At 43.2% G+C, this 19,415-nt stretch overlaps 1 protein-coding gene across 11 annotated transcripts in view; it reads left to right on the top strand.

The window, feature by feature from the left end:
- The window catches only part of plxna4 (plexin A4), a 712,781-nt gene that overhangs the window by 461,639 nt on the left and 231,727 nt on the right, over window positions 1–19,415 (top strand). For all 11 annotated transcript variants that reach the window (XM_073066781.1, XM_073066783.1, XM_073066775.1 and 8 more), the window contains exon 6: window positions 11,372–11,495. In XM_073066781.1, the coding sequence (XP_072922882.1) occupies window positions 11,372–11,495 (124 nt within the window). The remainder of the gene's footprint in view (window positions 1–11,371; window positions 11,496–19,415) is intronic.

The raw sequence follows: 19,415 nt of genomic DNA, 5'->3' as shown, positions 1-19,415 counted from the left end.
TTGTAGTTTTACCTTTGCAAGTATTCACGATGTAAATGTGATACCTAGAAGGAAACAAATACTGTACCAATCTTGTATTGTTTTATCAACAGTTTTCACCATACGTTAATGTGGAAGAGTGAACAGTAAACGGTTAATCTTACTGTGATTCTGTCTTCATTGACAACGGTTTATCTCGACGTTTAACTCGGGTTCTGTTACACCCGAGCGAGAACGTTACACACTGCATTACCTCTCCTTTTCCTTCTCTTTTTTCCCCTCAAGCAACAGTCAGGAGGAGAAAAATCACAACTTTAGTATTCTGGTGCTGACTAAGGCAATTTCCGCCACAGAACTCAATTCTACTATTGCCATGCCAGTATAAAATTATATAAATGTAGTTTATTGAATGTTATGGATATTCTCCCCACCCATCAGAGGTTTTGCATATGTGTAGGCATTAGAGTACATGGAAGTTGTAGACCATTTGTATTTAAAGGTACACTAATTTCATTAAATATTGTCTTGCAAACTCACACATAGGAACAAGAGTATTTAGTACTGTCATGCAAGGTAATAGTTGATCCAATCCCTAATTCCCATTATTGTAGTTTGCTTCATATTCCTTAGTGGTCCATCAAACAAAATGTCCTACATCTCTCAATTTCTGGGAGTTTCATTGGCTAACCATGGTAATTCGCTCAGAAGTATTGTGCTGATTTAACAAGTTGAAGATGTGAAAAGCCAGATTTAAATAAAACAAGAAGAGTAAACAATTGACGTAACAGGCCGAGACCTTTCTTCAGAACTGGAGAGGAAGGGGAGGTCAGAGTAAGAAGGTGGGGGCAGGGGAGGAAGAAGTTCAGGGCGGCAGATGAGTTGAACCCGAGAGGGGAAAGGGAGTGAAGCAAAGAGCTGGGAAGTTGATTGAAAGAGATAAAGGGCTGGAGAAGGGGGAATATGTTAGGAGAGGGTAGAGAAAGAGAAAGTGGAAGAGCACCAGAGAGCAGGTAAGGAGATAAGGTGAGAGAAGGAAACAGGAATGGGAAGGAGGGGTTGGCAATTATCAGAAGTTCGAGGAATCTCGGTTTCACTTAACCTTCCACCTTGTACTTCCCTCCCCTCACCTTCTTACTCTGACATCTGCCCTTCCTTTCCAGTCCTGAGGAAGGGTCTCAGCCTGAAACATCGACTGTTTGCTCTTTTCCATAGATGCTGCCTGGCCTGCTGAATTCCTCCAGCATTTTGTGCTTTGGATCTCCAGCATCTGCAGATTTGCTCATGTTTCAAATGCAAGGTCTGTCTTTCACATATGAAAAGGTCACTTGACTAAGATACCGGAGGACCATCATTGCCCTTTGAACTGTCATCAGCAGATGGTATTTTCAAAGGAAGGTCACTCAAAAATAGAGGAAGGTCACTCAAAAATAGTCCCTTAAATCTAACGCTGACGGAGGCAATTTTCTCTACAGCATTCATTCAAATGTAATTCTGCTGTGCCAGCGTAAAATTATGAAAATTTATTGTAATGAGCATTATTAATATTCACTTATTAACATGGCACTGCAGTCTGCATAGAAAAAGGCAGACATATTAGTGATGGCAAGGTAACTTGGCCAAGTGCAGACTCAGAATTTTATCTATAGAACCTAGCCAGCTTTGGGACAACCTGGGGTGACGTAAGGTCGTATAGGAATGCAAAGGTTCCCATTTTTGTGCAGGTGTTAAGTTGGCAAAGCACCCTTCCCTGACATGAAGGCAGAGTTTCTTCAGCCAAGATCCAACTCCTTGGATTGCAGTCGGAAGCGAGAGGAACCAATGAGGTGGATCTGATAGGCAGTCTAGAGAGTAAAAGGCTCATACACATTACATGGGCTCCGCGCTCAATCAAGATTAGATTCCCTCATGCAGTGATAATGGGAAAGTAGTTTCACTTAAAAGGTTATTTTGTCTCGCTGATTGTATTGTGGAGATGGGCTAATGGCAGCACAAATGTACATTTTTTACAGTTCTCGGGAGAATTCCCAGCTTCCTGGGTACCACAGTTAGAGCAATGCTGTTACAGCTGGGCTACCAGAATTCAGAGTTCATTTCCGGCACGGTCTGTAAGGAGCTTGTACATTCTCCTCATGACTGTGTGGATTTCTTCCGGGTACTCTGGTTTCCTCCCACACTCTGATTAACCATGTCTTCAGTAGGTTGATTGATTATTGTAAATTGTCCTGTGATTATGCTGGGGTTAAATAGTTGTGGGCCGTTGGGCTGACCAGAAGGGATTCATGTTTCAGATCCCCTCCTCCCCAATCCCGCATTCAGGACAGCTGCCTCCCGAGTTTAACTAACTAGGGTTGTGGAGTTTTTATATATTGACAATTCAGGTGCGTAGCAATAATGCAAAGGCCACATGCCCCCCAGTGAAGGACAGTGTTTCATTTTGCTTCTCACCCCTACTGGTGAAGGTGAGAGAGCTGCAGAAATCTTTTTGTTATTTACCAATACCTTCTCCTACCTCATCTCATTACAATCTTGTACCTTGTTGTTTACCCGTGTTGCACTTTCTCAGTCACTGTTTCACTTTATTCTGCATTCTGTCCTTCCTCAATGCACTGTGTAATGATCTGATCCATATGAACAGAATTTAAGACAAGCTTCTTACTGTATCTCAGTACATGTGACAATAATAAGTTAGCTCCAGTTCCATTTCCAATTACTCAGTCCCTGAATGTAGCTCTGTTCTAGACCCATCTGCACACAGTGGCTCTTCAGCAGTGGGTTAATCCTGGCCCTACTTACCAGGGAAGTTTGTGAATATCTCTGGTACAGATTCACCTTCCTGATCTCCCCTCCGTCATGGGAGGAGCGCAGTGCGAGAGTGTAGAAGGGAGAACTGTAGCAAGAGTTCTCTCCAGCTTCCTCTGCACCTTCTCAGTGAACCTTGGAAGTGATCTGGATTGTTGGTCTTCCCAAAGGCCAGGACTGATTTCTATTTCAAAAGTAGACTTTCTTCCCAATAAAAATTCCCTGTATGTATAAAGAAGGACTCTGTCTGATTTACACCTTCATCTGAGTTGAACAGTGCAGAAGAGATTAGAATCAAAATTAGTTAACTTAGCAGCAGCATTTCAATGCAATACATAATATAGAAAAAAATAACCAAAATAAAATAATAATAAACTAATAAATAAATCAATTACAGTATATGTATATTGAATAGAGTAAAAATTGTGCAAAAACAGAAATACTATATATTATTAAAAGTGAAGTAGTGTTCAAGGATTCAATGTCCATTTAGGAATCGGATGGCAGAGGGGAAGAGGCTGTTCCCAATTGGTTGAGTGTGTGCCTTCAGGCTTCTGTACCTCCTACCTGATGGTAATAGTGAGAAAAAGGCATGTCCTGGGTGCTGGAGGTCCTTAATAATGCACACTGCCTTTCTGAGACACCGTCCCTTGAAGATGTCCTGGGTACTTTGTAGGCTAGTGCCCAAGATGGAGCCGACTAAATTTACAACCCTCTGCAGCTTCTTTCAGTCTTGTGCAGTAGCCCCTCCATACCAGACAATGATGCAGCCTGTCAGAATGCTCTCCACAGTGCATCTATAGAAGTTTTAGAGTGTATTTGTTGACCTGTCAAATCTCTTCAAATTCCTAATGAAGTATAGCCACTGTCTTGCCTTCTTTATAACTGCATCATTATGTTGGGACCAGGTTAGATCATCAGAGATCTTGACACCCAGGAACCTGAAATCTCTCTCTCTCTCTCTCTCTCTCTCTCTCCCCCCCCCCCACCCCTCCTCTGTGAGGATTGGTATGTGTCCCTTCATCTTACCCTTCTGGAAGTCCACAGTCAGCTCTTTCATCTTACTGAGTGCCAGGTTGTTGCTGTGACACCACTCCACTAGTTGGCATATCTCACTCCTGTATGCCGGCTCGTTACCACCTGAGATTCTACCAACAAGATCAGGCCCTCTCACAACAATAGGAACTCCAATGCTGCTGGTTAAGATGAAAACAGAAAATGCTGAGGCACTCCCCACCTGAGGCTGCCGCTGTGGAGAGGGAAAAACATAGTTAACATTTTAGAAAGGTTGCAACGTTTGCTTGCAGCATCATTCTGATGAAACATGATTGACCTGAAAAATTATCTCTGCCCCTCCCTCCACAGATACTTCTTGACCTGTTGAGTATTGGTATTAGTTTGTTATTGTCACATGTACCAAGATACAGTGAAAAGCTTGTCTTGGATACAGTCCATTTGTTGCAGGAATAAGTGCCAGGAGAGAGCTGATAGGGAGGGACGAGTGGTCCAGGATGTTCTAGAATGGAAGGCCTCATCCAGAGAACCAGTGTGGACTCTGCAGCCTTCCCACAGAAGTGCATGGGCAACGTCACTTTAGAGGTTGTGTTCACCCCTTGTCACCGAACCTCACAGCTTCTGCGTCCTTGGAACTGTCAGTGGATGGTTTGGCTGGAGTTCCCATACACAAGCCAATAGAAAGAGGCAACTGAAAGGCAGTCTAGCTGAAACAGACAAAGGTGTCTGTGTTTCTTTGTTGGATTTCTGCTGGTTTGTCAGTGTTGGCCCACGAAAGAGAAACCTTCGGTTTTTCTCTAAGTCAATAACATTCCAGTGCACGTCACTCCACTCATTGTGAACAGTCACCATTAAAGAAGGTCCTCTAATGGTTTACAGCACAGTCGGACGCAGAAGCCATTACTGAGTACATTAAGAATAATGCTCGTAATAAAGCTGTGAATCAATTCGTATGCTAATCTCTTCCCGATAACCATGGCAAATTTAACTTGCGTGCAGAAATGATGCACCTTGCATGACAGCGAATAATCAGATGGTATAACAGGCTCTTTTCTCAAGGAAAGGGATGGGCTACAATTCCTGAAAAGTTTTGATGTTGGATTTTTCCACTTTTGGGAAACTAATTATCTAACAGCGATTAATAACTTCTGCAAGGATTTCAAGGGCACGTTCTTTACTGAAGTAGTGGAGTGGGTATGGAATTCACAAACACAAGGAGCAGTTGAGGTGACTAGGTAGGTAGCTGAGTAAAGCAAAGAGGAAGGAACGGACTGGCAATTTGACAGAATCAGAATCAGAATTAGGTTTATTTTCACTGACATATATTGTGAAATGTGTCGCTTTGTGGCAGCAGTACAATGCAATACAAACAAAAACCTTTAAAATTACTTCAAGAAATATATATAATGAATGTTTTAATTAAATTAGTGGAAAAAGAAAGCAAAAGTAATGAGGTAGTGTTCATGAGTTGGTTCACTGTCTGTTCAGACATCTGATGGTGGAGGGGACAAAGCTGTTCCTAAAACATAGAGTGTATGTCCTTAGACTCCTGTACCTCCTCTCTAATGATAGTAATGAGAAGAGAGGTTGCCCTGGGTGATGGGTGCCACCTTTTTGAGGAATCCCCTTTTGAAGGTGTCATCGATGCTGGTGACAAATGACGGAACTGGTTGAATTTGCAACCCTCTGCAGCTTCTGGTGGTGCAACAAGTTCAAGTGCTCTCCATGGTTGAGGTGGGTGAAGGTGATCTAGTGGAACATTAACACAAGCTTGAGCTAGTTGAACCAAATGGTCTATGGTGAACATGTGTGTAAAACACATCCTTCATGCTTGCAACCTTCCCTGATCTTCACCAATCTATTCCCTTTCTAGATCCTTATCAAGGGCCAGTTGTCTCCTTTCCTACCTCTTCTGATCTCACCCCATAAAATGTCCTCGGTGCCCTGTGTTCACTGCTCACTGCTGAGAAGGAGATGTTGCTTTCAACCTCATATTAATCTGATTTCAGATGTATAGCAGAGTGTTGAGAATAGCTGTTGTGACGTGAAAGGGACATGTGGAGCATAGACAGGGAGAATGCACTCAGTCCTTTTCCCAGGGTTAGAGAATCAAGAACGAGAGGGCATAAGCTAATGGTGAGAGGGGGAGAGGTTTAATAAGAACATGGGGTGGAGGGAACTATTTCACGCAGGGGGTGTTGTGTATATGGAATGAGTTGGCAGAGGAAATGGTAAAAGACACTTGGCCAAATACATATATAGGAAAGGCTTAGAGGGATATAGGACTGATGCACCATCAATAACTCACTCTGAGACGTAGGAAGCGAGGTATCGGCTTTTATTGACTGGAAGAATGAACAACACTACATCCTGGGGAATGAGGCTGGGCAACAGGCCTCAGTCACCTTTATACAGGGGTCTGTGGGAGGAGCCACAGGAGCAGTCCAGACAGGTATATGTAGTTCACCACAAGGACAAATGTACTTAAATAGGACTAGTTTAGAGTTGCACCTTGGTTGGCATAGACCATTTGGGCCAAATGGCCTGCCCCCATGCTGTATGACTCTTATGACATTCTGGCCCCACTTGCTCCATTGAATTGCCTTTCTGTTTTGACCTTGTGGATCATAAGATATTGCTTCAGAGAGATGACATTGCACTTTGCTTGTCCTCCCTGACATTTTGCTCAATGTCTCCCTGTGATCTCTCACCCAGTGCCCTCTTGGTAATCTCCAGCTCTGTGTCCCTCAGTAAACTCCCAGCTGGGGCCTCCAGTGTCCACTGCACCAGTGTTCCCTGCCCCAGTGGATTCTTTCCCCATTCCGCCACCCTGGTGACCTCTGGCCCAGTAGTCCCATACCCGCTCCCCTTCCTGACCTATGTCACTCCTTGCCCCAGAGTGGCCTGGTTTCATTGCCTTTTCCAGTGATATCAATATCACCTTATACCTCCCACCTTGCAGTGACACCCCCTTGACCTTCTGCCTCTGTTTTCTCGGTTGGCGCCCACCCAGACTCGCTTCATCCCCCCATTTCAAAACGATGCAGCAATCATCTTGAAATATGAAAATGTATTTTAGTTGGCCTGATACTGCATCTAACCAGAACCAGCTTTATTATCACTAACATAGATTTGTATTTTGTGGCAGCAGTACAGTGTACTACATGAAAAAAATTATTATAAGTTACATTAAGAAATATTTAAAATAAATTTGTGCAAAAAGAGAGTAAAATTGTGAGGTGGTGTTTATGGGTTCATGGACCATTCAGAAATCTGGTGGCAGAGGGATAAAAGTGTTCCTAAAACGTTGAGTGTGTGTCTTCATGCTCCTGTACCTCTTCCCAGAGGGTAGTAATGAGAAGAGGACATATCCTGGTTGGTGGGAGTCCATAATGATGGATGCTGCCTTCTTGAGGCATAGCCTTTTGAAGATGTTCTCTGTGGTGAGGAGCCGGCTAAGTTTACACTCTCTTCATTTCCTTCCTAACCTGTACAGTGGAACTGCCTGATCCAGTTTATCAGGGAACAGTCTAATAACGGTAGTTCTTTTGTCTGTTGGGAATGATTCAGCTGGGAGAGGGAGTGAGAAACTGCAGTGTACTCCTTCGATAGCTCACCCTCCTCTCCAACAGGCACTGTGGAAGTCAAGAGCTGTGGAAGGCTTCCAACTGAGCTGAAACGTATTATTTCACACACTTATCCTATTACGAAGTTGTACTGCAGTTTAGTGAAGCCTTAATGATCCATTATTGGTATTGGCAGCTTTGTAACTCAGGCACTGGGAGCTTGTTCATTGATTCACACTGTCAATTGGCTAGTTCCACTGACCCTCCACTGCCTCCTCTTCTGGGTCCGTCTCCACATATGCTCTAACAATGAGCTTCAAAGGAAAAGAGAGGGGAAGGAAGTTGTTGTCATGGAATCTCAGAGTCATCTGTTCATTTATTTAAAGATACAGCACGGAACAGCTCTTCACAACCTATTGTGCTGTACTGTTCAACGAACCACCTACTTAATACTCGCCTAATCGCAGGATAATTTACAATGACCGATTAACATACTAACTGGTACATCTTTGGACTATGGAAAGAAACATAGGTCCCTGGAGGAAACCTACGTGGTCACAAGGAGAATGAACAAACTAATTGACAGACACCATACAGAAACAAATCCTCCTTCCTAACAAATCTGGAATTTAATTGAGAAATGTGAAGAACTGCATTTTAGGACCATATAACATATAACAATTACAGCACAGAAACAGGCCAAATCGGCCCTTCTAGTCTGTGCCGAACGCTTACTCTCACCTAGTCCCACTGACCCGCACTCAGCCAATAACCCTCCATTCCTTTCCTGTCCGTATACCTATCCAATTTTACTTTAAATGACAATACCGAACCTGCCTCTACCACTTCTACTGGAAGCTCATTCCACACAGCTATCACTCTCTGAGTAAAGAAATTCCCCCTCGTGTTACCCTTAAACTTTTGCCCCCTAACTCTCAACTCATGTCCTCTTGTTTGAATCTCCCCTACTCTCAATGGAAAAAGCCTATCCACGTCAACTCTATCTATCCCCCTCATAATTTTAAATACCTCTATCAAGTCCCCCCTCAACCTTCTACGCTCCAAAGAATAAAGACCTAACTTGTTCAACCTTTCCCTGTAACTTAGGTGCTGAAACCCAGGTAACATTCTAGTAAATCTTCTCTGTACTCTCTCTATTTTGTTGACACCTTTCCTATAATTTGGTGACCAGAACTGTACACAATACTCCAAATTCGACCTTACCAATGCCTTGTACAATTTTAACATTACATCCCAATTCCTATACTCAATGCTTTGATTTATAAAGGCCAACATACCAAAAGCTTTCTTCACCACCCTATCCACATGAGATTCCACCTTCAGGGAACTATGCACCATTATTCCTAGATCACTCTGTTCTACTGCATTCTTCAATGCCGTACTGTTTACCATGTATGTCCTATTTGGATTATTCCTACCAACATGTAGCACCTCACACTTATCAGCATTAAACGCCATCTGCCATCGTTCAGCCCTCTCAACTGGCCTAAATCTCTCTGATCTCGCTTTGAAAACCTACTTCATTATCCACAACGCCACCTACCGTAGTATCATCTGAATACTTACTACCGGTAATCCAATTTACCATCCCATCATCCAGATCATTAATGTATATAAATACGTCAAATACTGGCAGGACATATGCAGTGAAAGGATCTTTGGAGTACAGAGATGCTATGAACGTTCAGAGAATTCCCTGAAAATGGCAACACAACACGAATAAGATAGTAAAGAAGGCATTTTGGCGTGCTTGGCTTCACAGACCAAGTATTTGTCCCTATATGTGTTTCTTGACTTGTAGAGTTCCTCCAGCGTTTTGTGTGTGTTGCTTATATTCAGTATTTGAGTAAAAGCAACAGAGACAAAATGCTGGAGGAACTCAGCAAGTCAAGCAGCACCTATGAAGGGGAATAAACAGGATATGAACATTTGTATTTCAGATGCTTGTAAGGGTAGAAGCGTCTGCATATAAAAGTTGGGAAATTGTGTACAAAGCATTAGTTAGGCTGCACTTGAAATATTGTATACACTCTGGTTGCCACCCTACAATAAAGATGTGGTAGCATAAGGAAGAATACAGAAAAGATTCAAAGTTCAAAGTAAATTTATTATCAAAGTACGTATAGTGTATGTCACCATATGCTATGCTGAGATTCATTTTTGGGGCCATTCACGGTAGAACAAAGAAATGCAATAGAATCAATGAAAAAATGACACACAAAGACTGACAAACAACCAATGTGCAAAAAAAGACAAACTGCTAATACAAAAACAAATAATACTACTACTAATAATAAATAATTAAGTAAATAAATAATACTGAGAACATGAGTTGTAGAGTCCTTGAAAGTGAGTCCATAGGTTGTGGAATCAGATCAGAGTTGAGGTGAGTGAAGTTATCCACACTGGTTTATGAGCCTGAGGGCTGAAGGGTAGTAACTGTTCCTGAACCTGGTGGTGTGGGACCTTAGGCTCCTTTACATCCTTCCCCATGGCAGCACCAAGAAGAGAGCATGGCCTGCATGCTGAGGTCCATGATGGTGGATGCTGCTTTCTTGTGGCAGTGCTCTTTGTACATTTGCTCAGAGTGGGGAGGACTTTTCCTCTGTTGAATTGGGCTGTATCCATCACTTTTCGTAGCCTCTTCTGTTTTTTGGGCATTGGTGTTTCCATACCAGGTTGAGATGCAACTGATCAGAATACTGTGCACTATGCATCTATAGAAGTTTGTCAAGGTGTTAGATTAAAACCTGAATTTGCACAAACTTCTAAAGAATTAGAGCTACTGTCATGCCTTCTTTGAAATAACACTTAGGTGCTTGTCCCAAAACAGATCCTCTGAAATGTTTACACTGAGGAATTCAAAGTTACTGATCCTCTCCATCTCTGATCCCCTGATGAGAACTGGCTCATGGACCTCTGGTCTCCTTCTGAAGTCAATAATCAGCTCCTTGGTCTTGCTGACATTGAGTGAGAGGTTGTTGTGGCATCACTCAGCCAGATTTTCAGTCTCCCTCTTATATGCTGATTTGTCACCATCTTTGATTTGGCCAATGACAGTGGTGTCATTAGCAAATGTAAAGATGGCATTGAAGCTTGCTTAGCCTCACAGTCATAAGTATAAAGCAAGTAGAGCAGGGGGCTAAGCACACAGCCTTGTGGTGCACCTGTGTTGGTGGAAATTGTGGAGCAGTTGTTGTTGCCAATCCAAATTGACTGAGTCTGCAAGTGTGGAAATCAAGGATCAGTTGAAGAAGGAAGTATTAAGGCCGAGGATTTGGAGCTTATTGATTAGTTTTGAGAGGATGATGGTATTGAATGCTGAGCCGTAGTCAATGAAAAGCATCCTGATATATGCATCTTTGCCGTACAGATGTTCCAGAGTTCAGTGAAGGGTCAATGAAATGGCATCTACTGTGGAGCTATTGTGCCGGTAGGCAAATTGAAGCAGATCCAAGTTGCTTCTCAGGCAGGAATTGATACGTTTCATCACCAACCTCTCAAAGCACTTCACCACAATGGATGATAGTCATTTAGGCAGGTTACCATATTCTTCTTATGCACCAGTATAATTGAAGTCTGGTTGAAGCTGTTGGGTACCTCAGACTGATGAAGTGAGAGGTTAAAGATAACAGTGAGCACTGTAGTCAGTTGATCAGCTCTGTATTTAGTACTTGGCCAGGTTGCCCTTCTGGGCCAGATGCTTTCAATGGGTTAACCCTCATAAAGGTAATTGGTCACCTGGGTGTATTTGGGTGGCCCTCATCAGATCGGAAGGGCTTGTTACCGGGCTGTATCTTTAAATGCGTATGTGGGTGGATGAAATGCAAATACTCTAAAACTGTCAATCCAGCCTAATTGCCCCTCTGCCCGTAAACCAGCCTCTGAAAGCGGTGATGGTCCCTCAGACCTGGGGTTGCTATGGGCTCTGATGGTATCCATGGCTACCCTTCCCTTCATCTCAAGTGAGCCTCTATTTTTTTTCCCCTCAGGTGTACGAGGAAAGATAAGTGCAAGCGCTCCACTGAACTGCGTAGATTCACCTCCGACATCAGTCAGTGCGTCCAGCTCAGTGTGACCCCCAGTAACATCTCCGTCTCTCAGTACAACGTTGTGGTGAGTGCTTCCAGTCCCACGCTCAACTCCGCCGTTCGGCAAGGAAGAGCATGCAGACACTTTATTATCCTTTGTTTCCTGACAAAACAAAACTGTAGAAGGGGGATGGACTTTGTTGGTGCATTAAGTAAAGAAGTGGGGCTTCACACAATAGGAGGGATGTTTTAGCTTGATTGCAGAGCAGGCTCACCAGGGTTTATGAAAAAGCAAATGGAAAACCTATGTTGATACACTTTATAAAACTTCAGTGCACAATGAAGTACAGCTGAAGTGCATTCACTGTCACAATGTGTGGGAAACAGAGCTCAGAAGCTGGCATAACCAGCAATATACCCGATAACACTGGATAACAAAGATTCTGCTTCCTCAGTACTTCTGGGTGTACCTTTTGGATTTTGGGCTGCTGATCCTGAAAATCACCATGAAATTTCCTTATCAAGCACCATTTTTAACTAACCTATATTTGTCAGTTCAATTCACAATTCAAGTCAGAATAACAGATGCGAGATTAAGGAAGGCATTTTTGTTGGTTCACAAATCAAATAGATCATCAATGGCAGGCAATTTGAAGAACTAGTAGAATTGGTGAAAATTGCATCAAAGGCATTTAAGGAGGTTATTGATAATTTTCTTGGCAACTACAGAGCACCAAACTGCATGCAGTTGGTTGACAACATGCTTCAAGCATACAAAACCATGAAGTGCAACGTATCATGAAAGATCCATTTTCTACATTCGCATTTAGACTTCTTCCCTGCAAATCTTGGTGCTTTCAGTGAAGAGCACGGTGAAAGGTTTCACCAGGACCTTGCAGTCATGGAGAAACAGTATCAGGGCAAATGGAATCATTCAGTGCTGGCTGATTATTGTTGGACACTGAAGTGAGAAGCCTCAGACACTAAGTATAAACGAAAATCATCAACAAAACATTTTTAGCTTAGCTGAACTTCCATAAAATGTCAGCACTGTTGTAATTAAATGCATTATATTCAATAAAAGTTAATTTCTTGTATCTCCAAATTTCTACATGATGCAAGTAGACTGAAATTATATTTGTGTTCAGTGTCTAGTAGTCTATCATAAAAGAATTCTGAGGAAATAACATTTTCAAAAAAATTTGTTGTCCAGTGTAATCAGAGGTAGGGTTTGGCTAAGGGATTACAATTCACCAGAATACATGGGTCATCTCTCCTGAGACCAATCCAATGAGGAGACCTTTTAGAATGACTTGTGGGAGCACAGTGGGGATCTTACTCCTCTTCATTTTCTTCATTCTCTTTTCCATCTTCCTCCATTCTCCATTCTCTTTTCCATTGCCTTCTTACTCCACAGCCAGTGTCAGTCTTGCATTGCCAATCACGGCTCCTCCACCATCACCTTCTTTCCCCTGCTCTGTAACTTCCTCTTCCTCCTGCGTAATCTCCCTCATCAGTACCCCCTCCAAAGTTGTCGGCTGAACTCTTCTCCTTCATTTGTACCCCCTTCTCTCTCTGCCTCCTTCTCCATCAACCTTTTCTTCAATCACCTTTCATTGTCTTCTGTGAGCTCTCTCCCCTTTCCATCCCTACTACCTTCTTCCCACCAGTTACCACCAATTCTTTTCACCTCCCTTCACCCACCTCTGCCATCCTCTACACTTCTCCTAATTTGTACCTTCCCCCTCTTCCTCCATCACTCTCCACTCTCCCCCTTCCTCTTGTTATCTCATCTTCCTCAACTTTCCCTCCTCTTCTTCCACCATCTTGACTTCATCACCTGCTTCCTCCTCCTGCTCAACCATATCTCCCAAATCCTCCTTTATCTATTCACCCTGTTATTCCTGTGTCACTTCCACCTCATCACATCCCCTTCCCCTACATCACCTCTCCCTCCCCTTTTTCACCATACCCCATCCTCTCTATTGCCTCCACCTTTCAACCACCTCCCATCCCTCTGTCCACCCCTCCTCTAAATCACTTAGAGAACTGTAGAGCAATACAACACGGAAATAGGCCCTTCTGCCCAACTCAATTATGCTGACCGTGATGCCTGACTAAGCTAGTCCTACTTGACTGCATTTGGCCCAAGTCCTTTCCTATTCATCTACCTTTTCCAAAAGTCTTTTAAATGTTGGTATTTTTCCTGCCTCAACTACTTCATTTGGCAGCTCATTCCACATACCTACCTTGTTTTGAAGAAGTTACCCTTCCTCCTCAGTCATTTCTCCCTCCACTTTGTCACCTTCCTCTCCTCTTCATTATCTCCCCATCTCCTCCATCATGTTCCCTCTTAGTGCATCACATCTTCCTCCTCTTCATCACATCCACCTTCCCTTCCTCCTCTTCATCACGTCTCCCTTCTTGAACCACCTTCTCTTCATCATATCCTCTTCTTTCTAAATCACCTTCCCTTCCTCCTCTTAAGCCAACTCTCCTACTCTTCCTCTATCACCACTCCATTTGACCTCTTCTTTTCCCCTTCTAACATTCTCTCCTCTGTCATCACATCTCCACCAGCTCCTATCTCCTTCTCTCAGGGTAATGGGCCTTCAGATCTGGCATGTCTACCTGTTGACCCATGTTACCAGATTAAAGATGAAGATTTCCTTTATTTGCCACATGTACATCGAAACATTCAGTGAAATGTGTCGTATGTATTAGCAAACAACACAATCTGGGGGTGCGCTGTGGGCAACCTGTAACTGGTGCCATGCTTCTGGCACCAATATAGCATGTCTACAACTTACTAACCCTGTTCTGTATGTCTTTGGAAAGTGGGAGGAAACCGGAGCTCCCGGAGGAAACCCTCATGGTCACAGCGATAACAACAGACTCGTTAGAGACAGCAGCCAGTATTGAATCCTGATTTCCCAATCTTGGCACTGTTGACTGTTGTGCTGGTACTCTGCCCTCAGTCGGAAATAATTCTTTCATTCACGTCCGCAACCTTCAAGAGGACCACAACGTTGTTGTAGGGTTTGGAGGCTAGCTTGCCTCGATGACCCAGGGAGCTATGTTGGCCAGAATCAGGGCCTTGTGCTTTGACTCTTGGTAGGGTCACCCATACCAAACAGATCAAAGGGTAGAGGCCAGACTAAGAGTGGACCACTGGTCCTCCAGGTTCAGGGTTTCAGCTCAGGGCTGACCACCCTGGCTGTGACGAGAGACACAGGCGAGGATAGTTAGGACGCAAGTGCTGGAGTATCTGAGCCTAGCAGTGAGACACAATACAATCCTGAAATGAAGACAGGGTTCTAAACTAGATGTCAGACGAGAATCCAAAGTTGAGCTGACGATTGAGCCTCAGTTCAGGTACCCTTTAAGTAATAAAATCATGGCGCCAAAGCGTGGCCACCAAGTAGTGGGGCAGCTCCAAATCTTTAAAGGGGCCACAACTATGATCCATATTCCAGAGAGCTGAAGCATCTAAACCCCAGAGACTGGTGCAGTTGGGTGCATGTCATAACACCTGGCTGGTCAAAAAAATGTTACAGAAACAGCAATGAAGAATCATTCTTTATCTGTGTGCAATGGTATGGACAGACAAAGATAGAGGACCTTCATTGCTGCCCTAAACACAGGTGGTTTAATGGGCAGAAAGTCAGTCTTGTCTGGTAAGTAGGGGCCAGATTGTTCACAACAATAATTCAAACAAAACTCCCTGAAATCAAACTAATTCTTCCAATGTTCCTCTGGCATTTCTTTCAATAGCTGCTCAGTGTCTTAATAATAACGTAGCAACAATAGTTTAATATATGAGAAGGGTTTGACAGCTGCACTTGATCAAGATCAGCAGGATGAGGGGGAGATCTCACTGAAACGTGTCCAATACTGGAAGGCCTGGATAGAGTGGACGTGCAGAGGATGTTTTCTTTCATACAAGACTTTGGGATCTGACGATACAGCCCAACTGAGATGAGGATTTTTTTCAGGCAGAAGGTGGTAAATCTGTGGAATATTTGGCCCAAAGGTCTGAGGAGGCCAACGCATTAGGTGTATTTAAGGCAAAGTTAAGTTCCTGGTTGGCAAGGGGGTTAAAAGTTACAGGGAGAATGGAGCAAATAAAAGAAATAGAAAATCAGCCATAATTGAATAGTGGGGCAGACTTGTCAGGCAGAATTAATTCTGCTTTCTGTACACAGTGGCCAACTTATTAGGTATATCTGCTTGTTAAGGCAAATATCTGATCAGCCAATCATATGACAGCAACTTAATGCACAAAAGCATGCAGACACGGTCAAGAAGTTCCATCTGAGTACTCCTGACCAGACGTGTGATCTGTGTGATATTGACCATGGAATGATTGTTGGGGACACAGACAGGGTGGTTTGAGTATCACAAAAACTGCTGATCTCCTGCGATACTCACTCACAGTCTCTGGAGTTTACAGAGAATGGTTTGATAAAGAAAACAGAATATATCCTGCGAGTGGCAGTTCTGTGGGTGAAAGGACCTTGTTAGTGAGAGAGATCAGAGCTGAGTGACCAGACTGGTTCAAGCTGACAAGGAGGCGACAGTAACCACACGATACCACAGTGGTGTGCAGAAGAGCAGCTCTGAATGCACAACACATCGAAACCTTGAAATGGATGGGCTGCAGCAGCAGAAGACCAGAAACATACACTCAGTGGTCAGTTTATTAGGAACAGTAGGTACCTAATAAAGTGGCCACTGAGTGTATACCTTATGGATATGGTAAAATTTAATACTCAGTGTTTGGATGCCCTAGATCAGCCATTTGAAAGAGAGCCTTTCCTTTGTCTTCTTTTCCAATGCTGCCCTTCTGACTCAATTAGAACAGATTTATTTTAGGTGGTCGGGTGGCTCTGCGCTTTCTCACTGCAGTGATGTAGGTTTGGAGGGATTGGGGTAGGTGATGAGAGAAATGGAAATTGAGAGTTTCCATTCTGTGCCTCTGTCACTCAGCAAAGCTGATATCCAGCCACAGGTAATTTCAGCAGGAAATGGAAAAAGGGACAGTGTATTATTTTAAAACATAGGTTATGAAATTACACCTTGCCAGCTTCCATTTACTGATAAAAAGTGACAGGTTTTGTATTCCAACAGCAAATTATTTCTCAGCACAGCCTGCCAACATCACTTGCTCTGAAATGCAATTTGGGGCCTAGGAGAAGAAGGCTGTCCAATCTGTGGTGGAAATTATAAGTGACAGGCTATAATTTTCAGGCCTTGAAATTCAAGTCACATTTCCTACTTTTTTTTAAAATCAGGATGGATAAAAGGAGTGTGTGTGTGTGTGTGTGTGTGTGTGTGTGTGTGTGTGTGTGTGTGTGTGTGTGTGTGTGTGTGTGTGTGTGTGTGTGTGTGTGTGTGAGAGAAAGAGGTGAAGGGGAGTGGTCAAGAAGGCAGACAAAAAAGCAACACCTTATGTTGCATCTGGGTAGCCTCCAACCTGATGGTGTGAACATTGATTTCTCCTTCTGGTATTTTTCTCTCCTCTTTCCCTCTTCTTCTGATCCCCACTCTGGCCACTGATCTGTTCTCCTCACCTACCTATCATCTTCCCCTGGTGCCCCTCCTTTTTTCCTTTCTCCCATGTTCCACTTTCCTCTCCTATCAGACTGCTTCTTCTCCAGCCCTATACATCTTCCATTTCCTTGGTTTCACCTATCACCTGCAAACTATTCCTCCTTCTCCTTCCCCCACCTTTTTTTTATCTGGTGCCCTCCCCCTTCTCAGTCCTGAAGAAGGGTCTTGGCCTGAACTGTTGATGGTTTATTCATTTCCATAGATATTGCCCGACCTGCTGAGTTCCTCCAGGGTTTTGCGTGTGCTACTCAGGAAGGCCTTAAACCTGAGTACACTTCCTGAGAAAATTCACTGGATAGCCTTTGGGTCCAGATTCTTTTGGAAATAGGCAGGGATTCTCATTTGTGAGTCTCCATCTGAAGAAAATCTGAGAGAGCTGTATCCCTGTGACAATGAGATGGTTCAGAACTGTTGAAGGCTCTGAGAAGAACTAGTGAAATGGATTTTGCTGCCAAGATGCAGTACACAATCTCTGTGGAGAGTGATCATTGTGCTTTCCCTAGCCAAGGCTTCTACTGCCATTGACATCTGGTGAAAGAAATGGCAATATTTATCATAGAGTAAAATAGACAACATCGTCTGAAAATTCCTTTGACTCAGCAAATGAGACCCATGTCCTGTATTTTTACATCATAATTTTTTACTTCACTATTTTTTTTACTTCACAATTTTTCTGGCTTTCTTTTTGCAGTACTTATTTAATTTAATTTTGATCTGTATTTCTTAGTGTAATTTTTAGTAAACCTTATTATTATAGTATTGCCATGTTCCGCTGTTGTAAAGCAGCGGATTTCACAACATATGCCAGTGATATTAATTATGATTATGATTCTGATACTGTGCCCATACTGGCTATCAAAGCTTACAGTGGGATCTACATCAGCTGGGAGAAAGGGCCGGATAACGGCAGATGGAATTTAATGCAGGCAAGCGTAAGGTGCTGCACTTTGGGAGGGCCAACCTGGGTAGGAGTCACATGATGTTCTATGACTTCTGTGACTCCAGTGAAGGAAATAGGAAAAAGGAGCACTGTTATTTTGTCTGGGAAGAGCATTCAAATTAGTTCAGATTGATGTGAAAATGTCTCCATATCCATGGTGTTAAGCTCTTCACGTGAAGAGAAGTGGATTTGTGGAGTCAAAGAGCACTACAGCACAGAAACAGGTCCTTCAGCCCATCTAATCTGTGCCAAACATTTATTCTGCCTAGTCCCATTGACCTGTGTCTGGACATAGCCCTCCATACCCCTCCCATCCATGTACTTACCCAAACTTCACTTAAATGTTACAATTAAACCCCTATCCACCTCTTCTGCCAGTGGCTCTCTTGCATCACCCTATGAGAGAAGAGTTCTCTTCAGGTTCCCCTTAAATATTTCACCTTTCACCCTTAACACATGACCTCTAGGTCTAGTCTTACCCAATCTCAGTGGAAAAAAGCCTGCTTGCATTCACCCTGTCTTTACCCTCATTATTTTGTATGCATTTAGCAAATTCCCCCACATTTTCAGGGAAAAAAATCATAATCTATTCATCTTTTCACTGTAGCTTAGGTCCCCAGGTCCTGGTAACATGCTTGCTTATTTTCTCTATATTGTTTTGATCTTATTGATTTTTTTCCTGTAGTTAGGTGACCAGAATTGCACACAATACCATATTAGGCCTTTTACAACTTCAGGTTCAGGAACTTTCAATTGTCAGGCTCCTAAACCATTGTGGATAACTTCACTCACCACAATATTGAAAGTACATTGAAATAGTTCAAGAGCCTGATGACTGAGGGGTAATATCTGTTTCTCACCCTGGCTGTGTGGGTCTTGAGTCTCCTGTACCTTCTTCCTGATGGCAGCAGCAAGAAGAAAGCATGTCCTGGATGGTAGAGCAGGGCATTAAGCACACAGCCTTGTGGTGCACCTGTGCTGATGGAGATCATGGAGAAGATGCTGTTGCCAATCTTAACTGACTGGCATCTGAAAATGAGAAAATTGAGGTTCCAATTGCACAAGGAGGTATTGAGGCCGAGGTATGGAAACTTACTGATTAGTTTTGAGGGAATGATGGCATTGAATGCTGACCTGTAGTTGATAAAGAGCATATCAATGTATGCATCTTTGCTGTCCAGATGTTCCAGGGTTGAGTGAAGAGCCAGTGAAATGGCATCTGCTATATCGGATATGTTGCTTTGTTAGGCAAATTGAAGAGATACATGTCGCTCTCGGGTAGGAGTTGATATGTTTCATCACCAGCCTCTCAAAATACTTCTTCACCGTGGGTGTAAGTGCTACTGGACAATAATAATTGAAGCTGGTCTCCACTTTACTTCTTGGCCACCAGTATAATTGAAGCCCATTAGTTTGCTGAATGGAGAGGTTAAGGATCTCAGTAAACACTCC

The sequence above is a fragment of the Hemitrygon akajei genome, chromosome 14, assembly GCF_048418815.1.
Source record: "Hemitrygon akajei chromosome 14, sHemAka1.3, whole genome shotgun sequence".
Classification (NCBI taxonomy): Eukaryota; Metazoa; Chordata; class Chondrichthyes; order Myliobatiformes; family Dasyatidae; genus Hemitrygon; species Hemitrygon akajei.
This window is presented reverse-complemented; position numbering and strand designations above follow the sequence as displayed.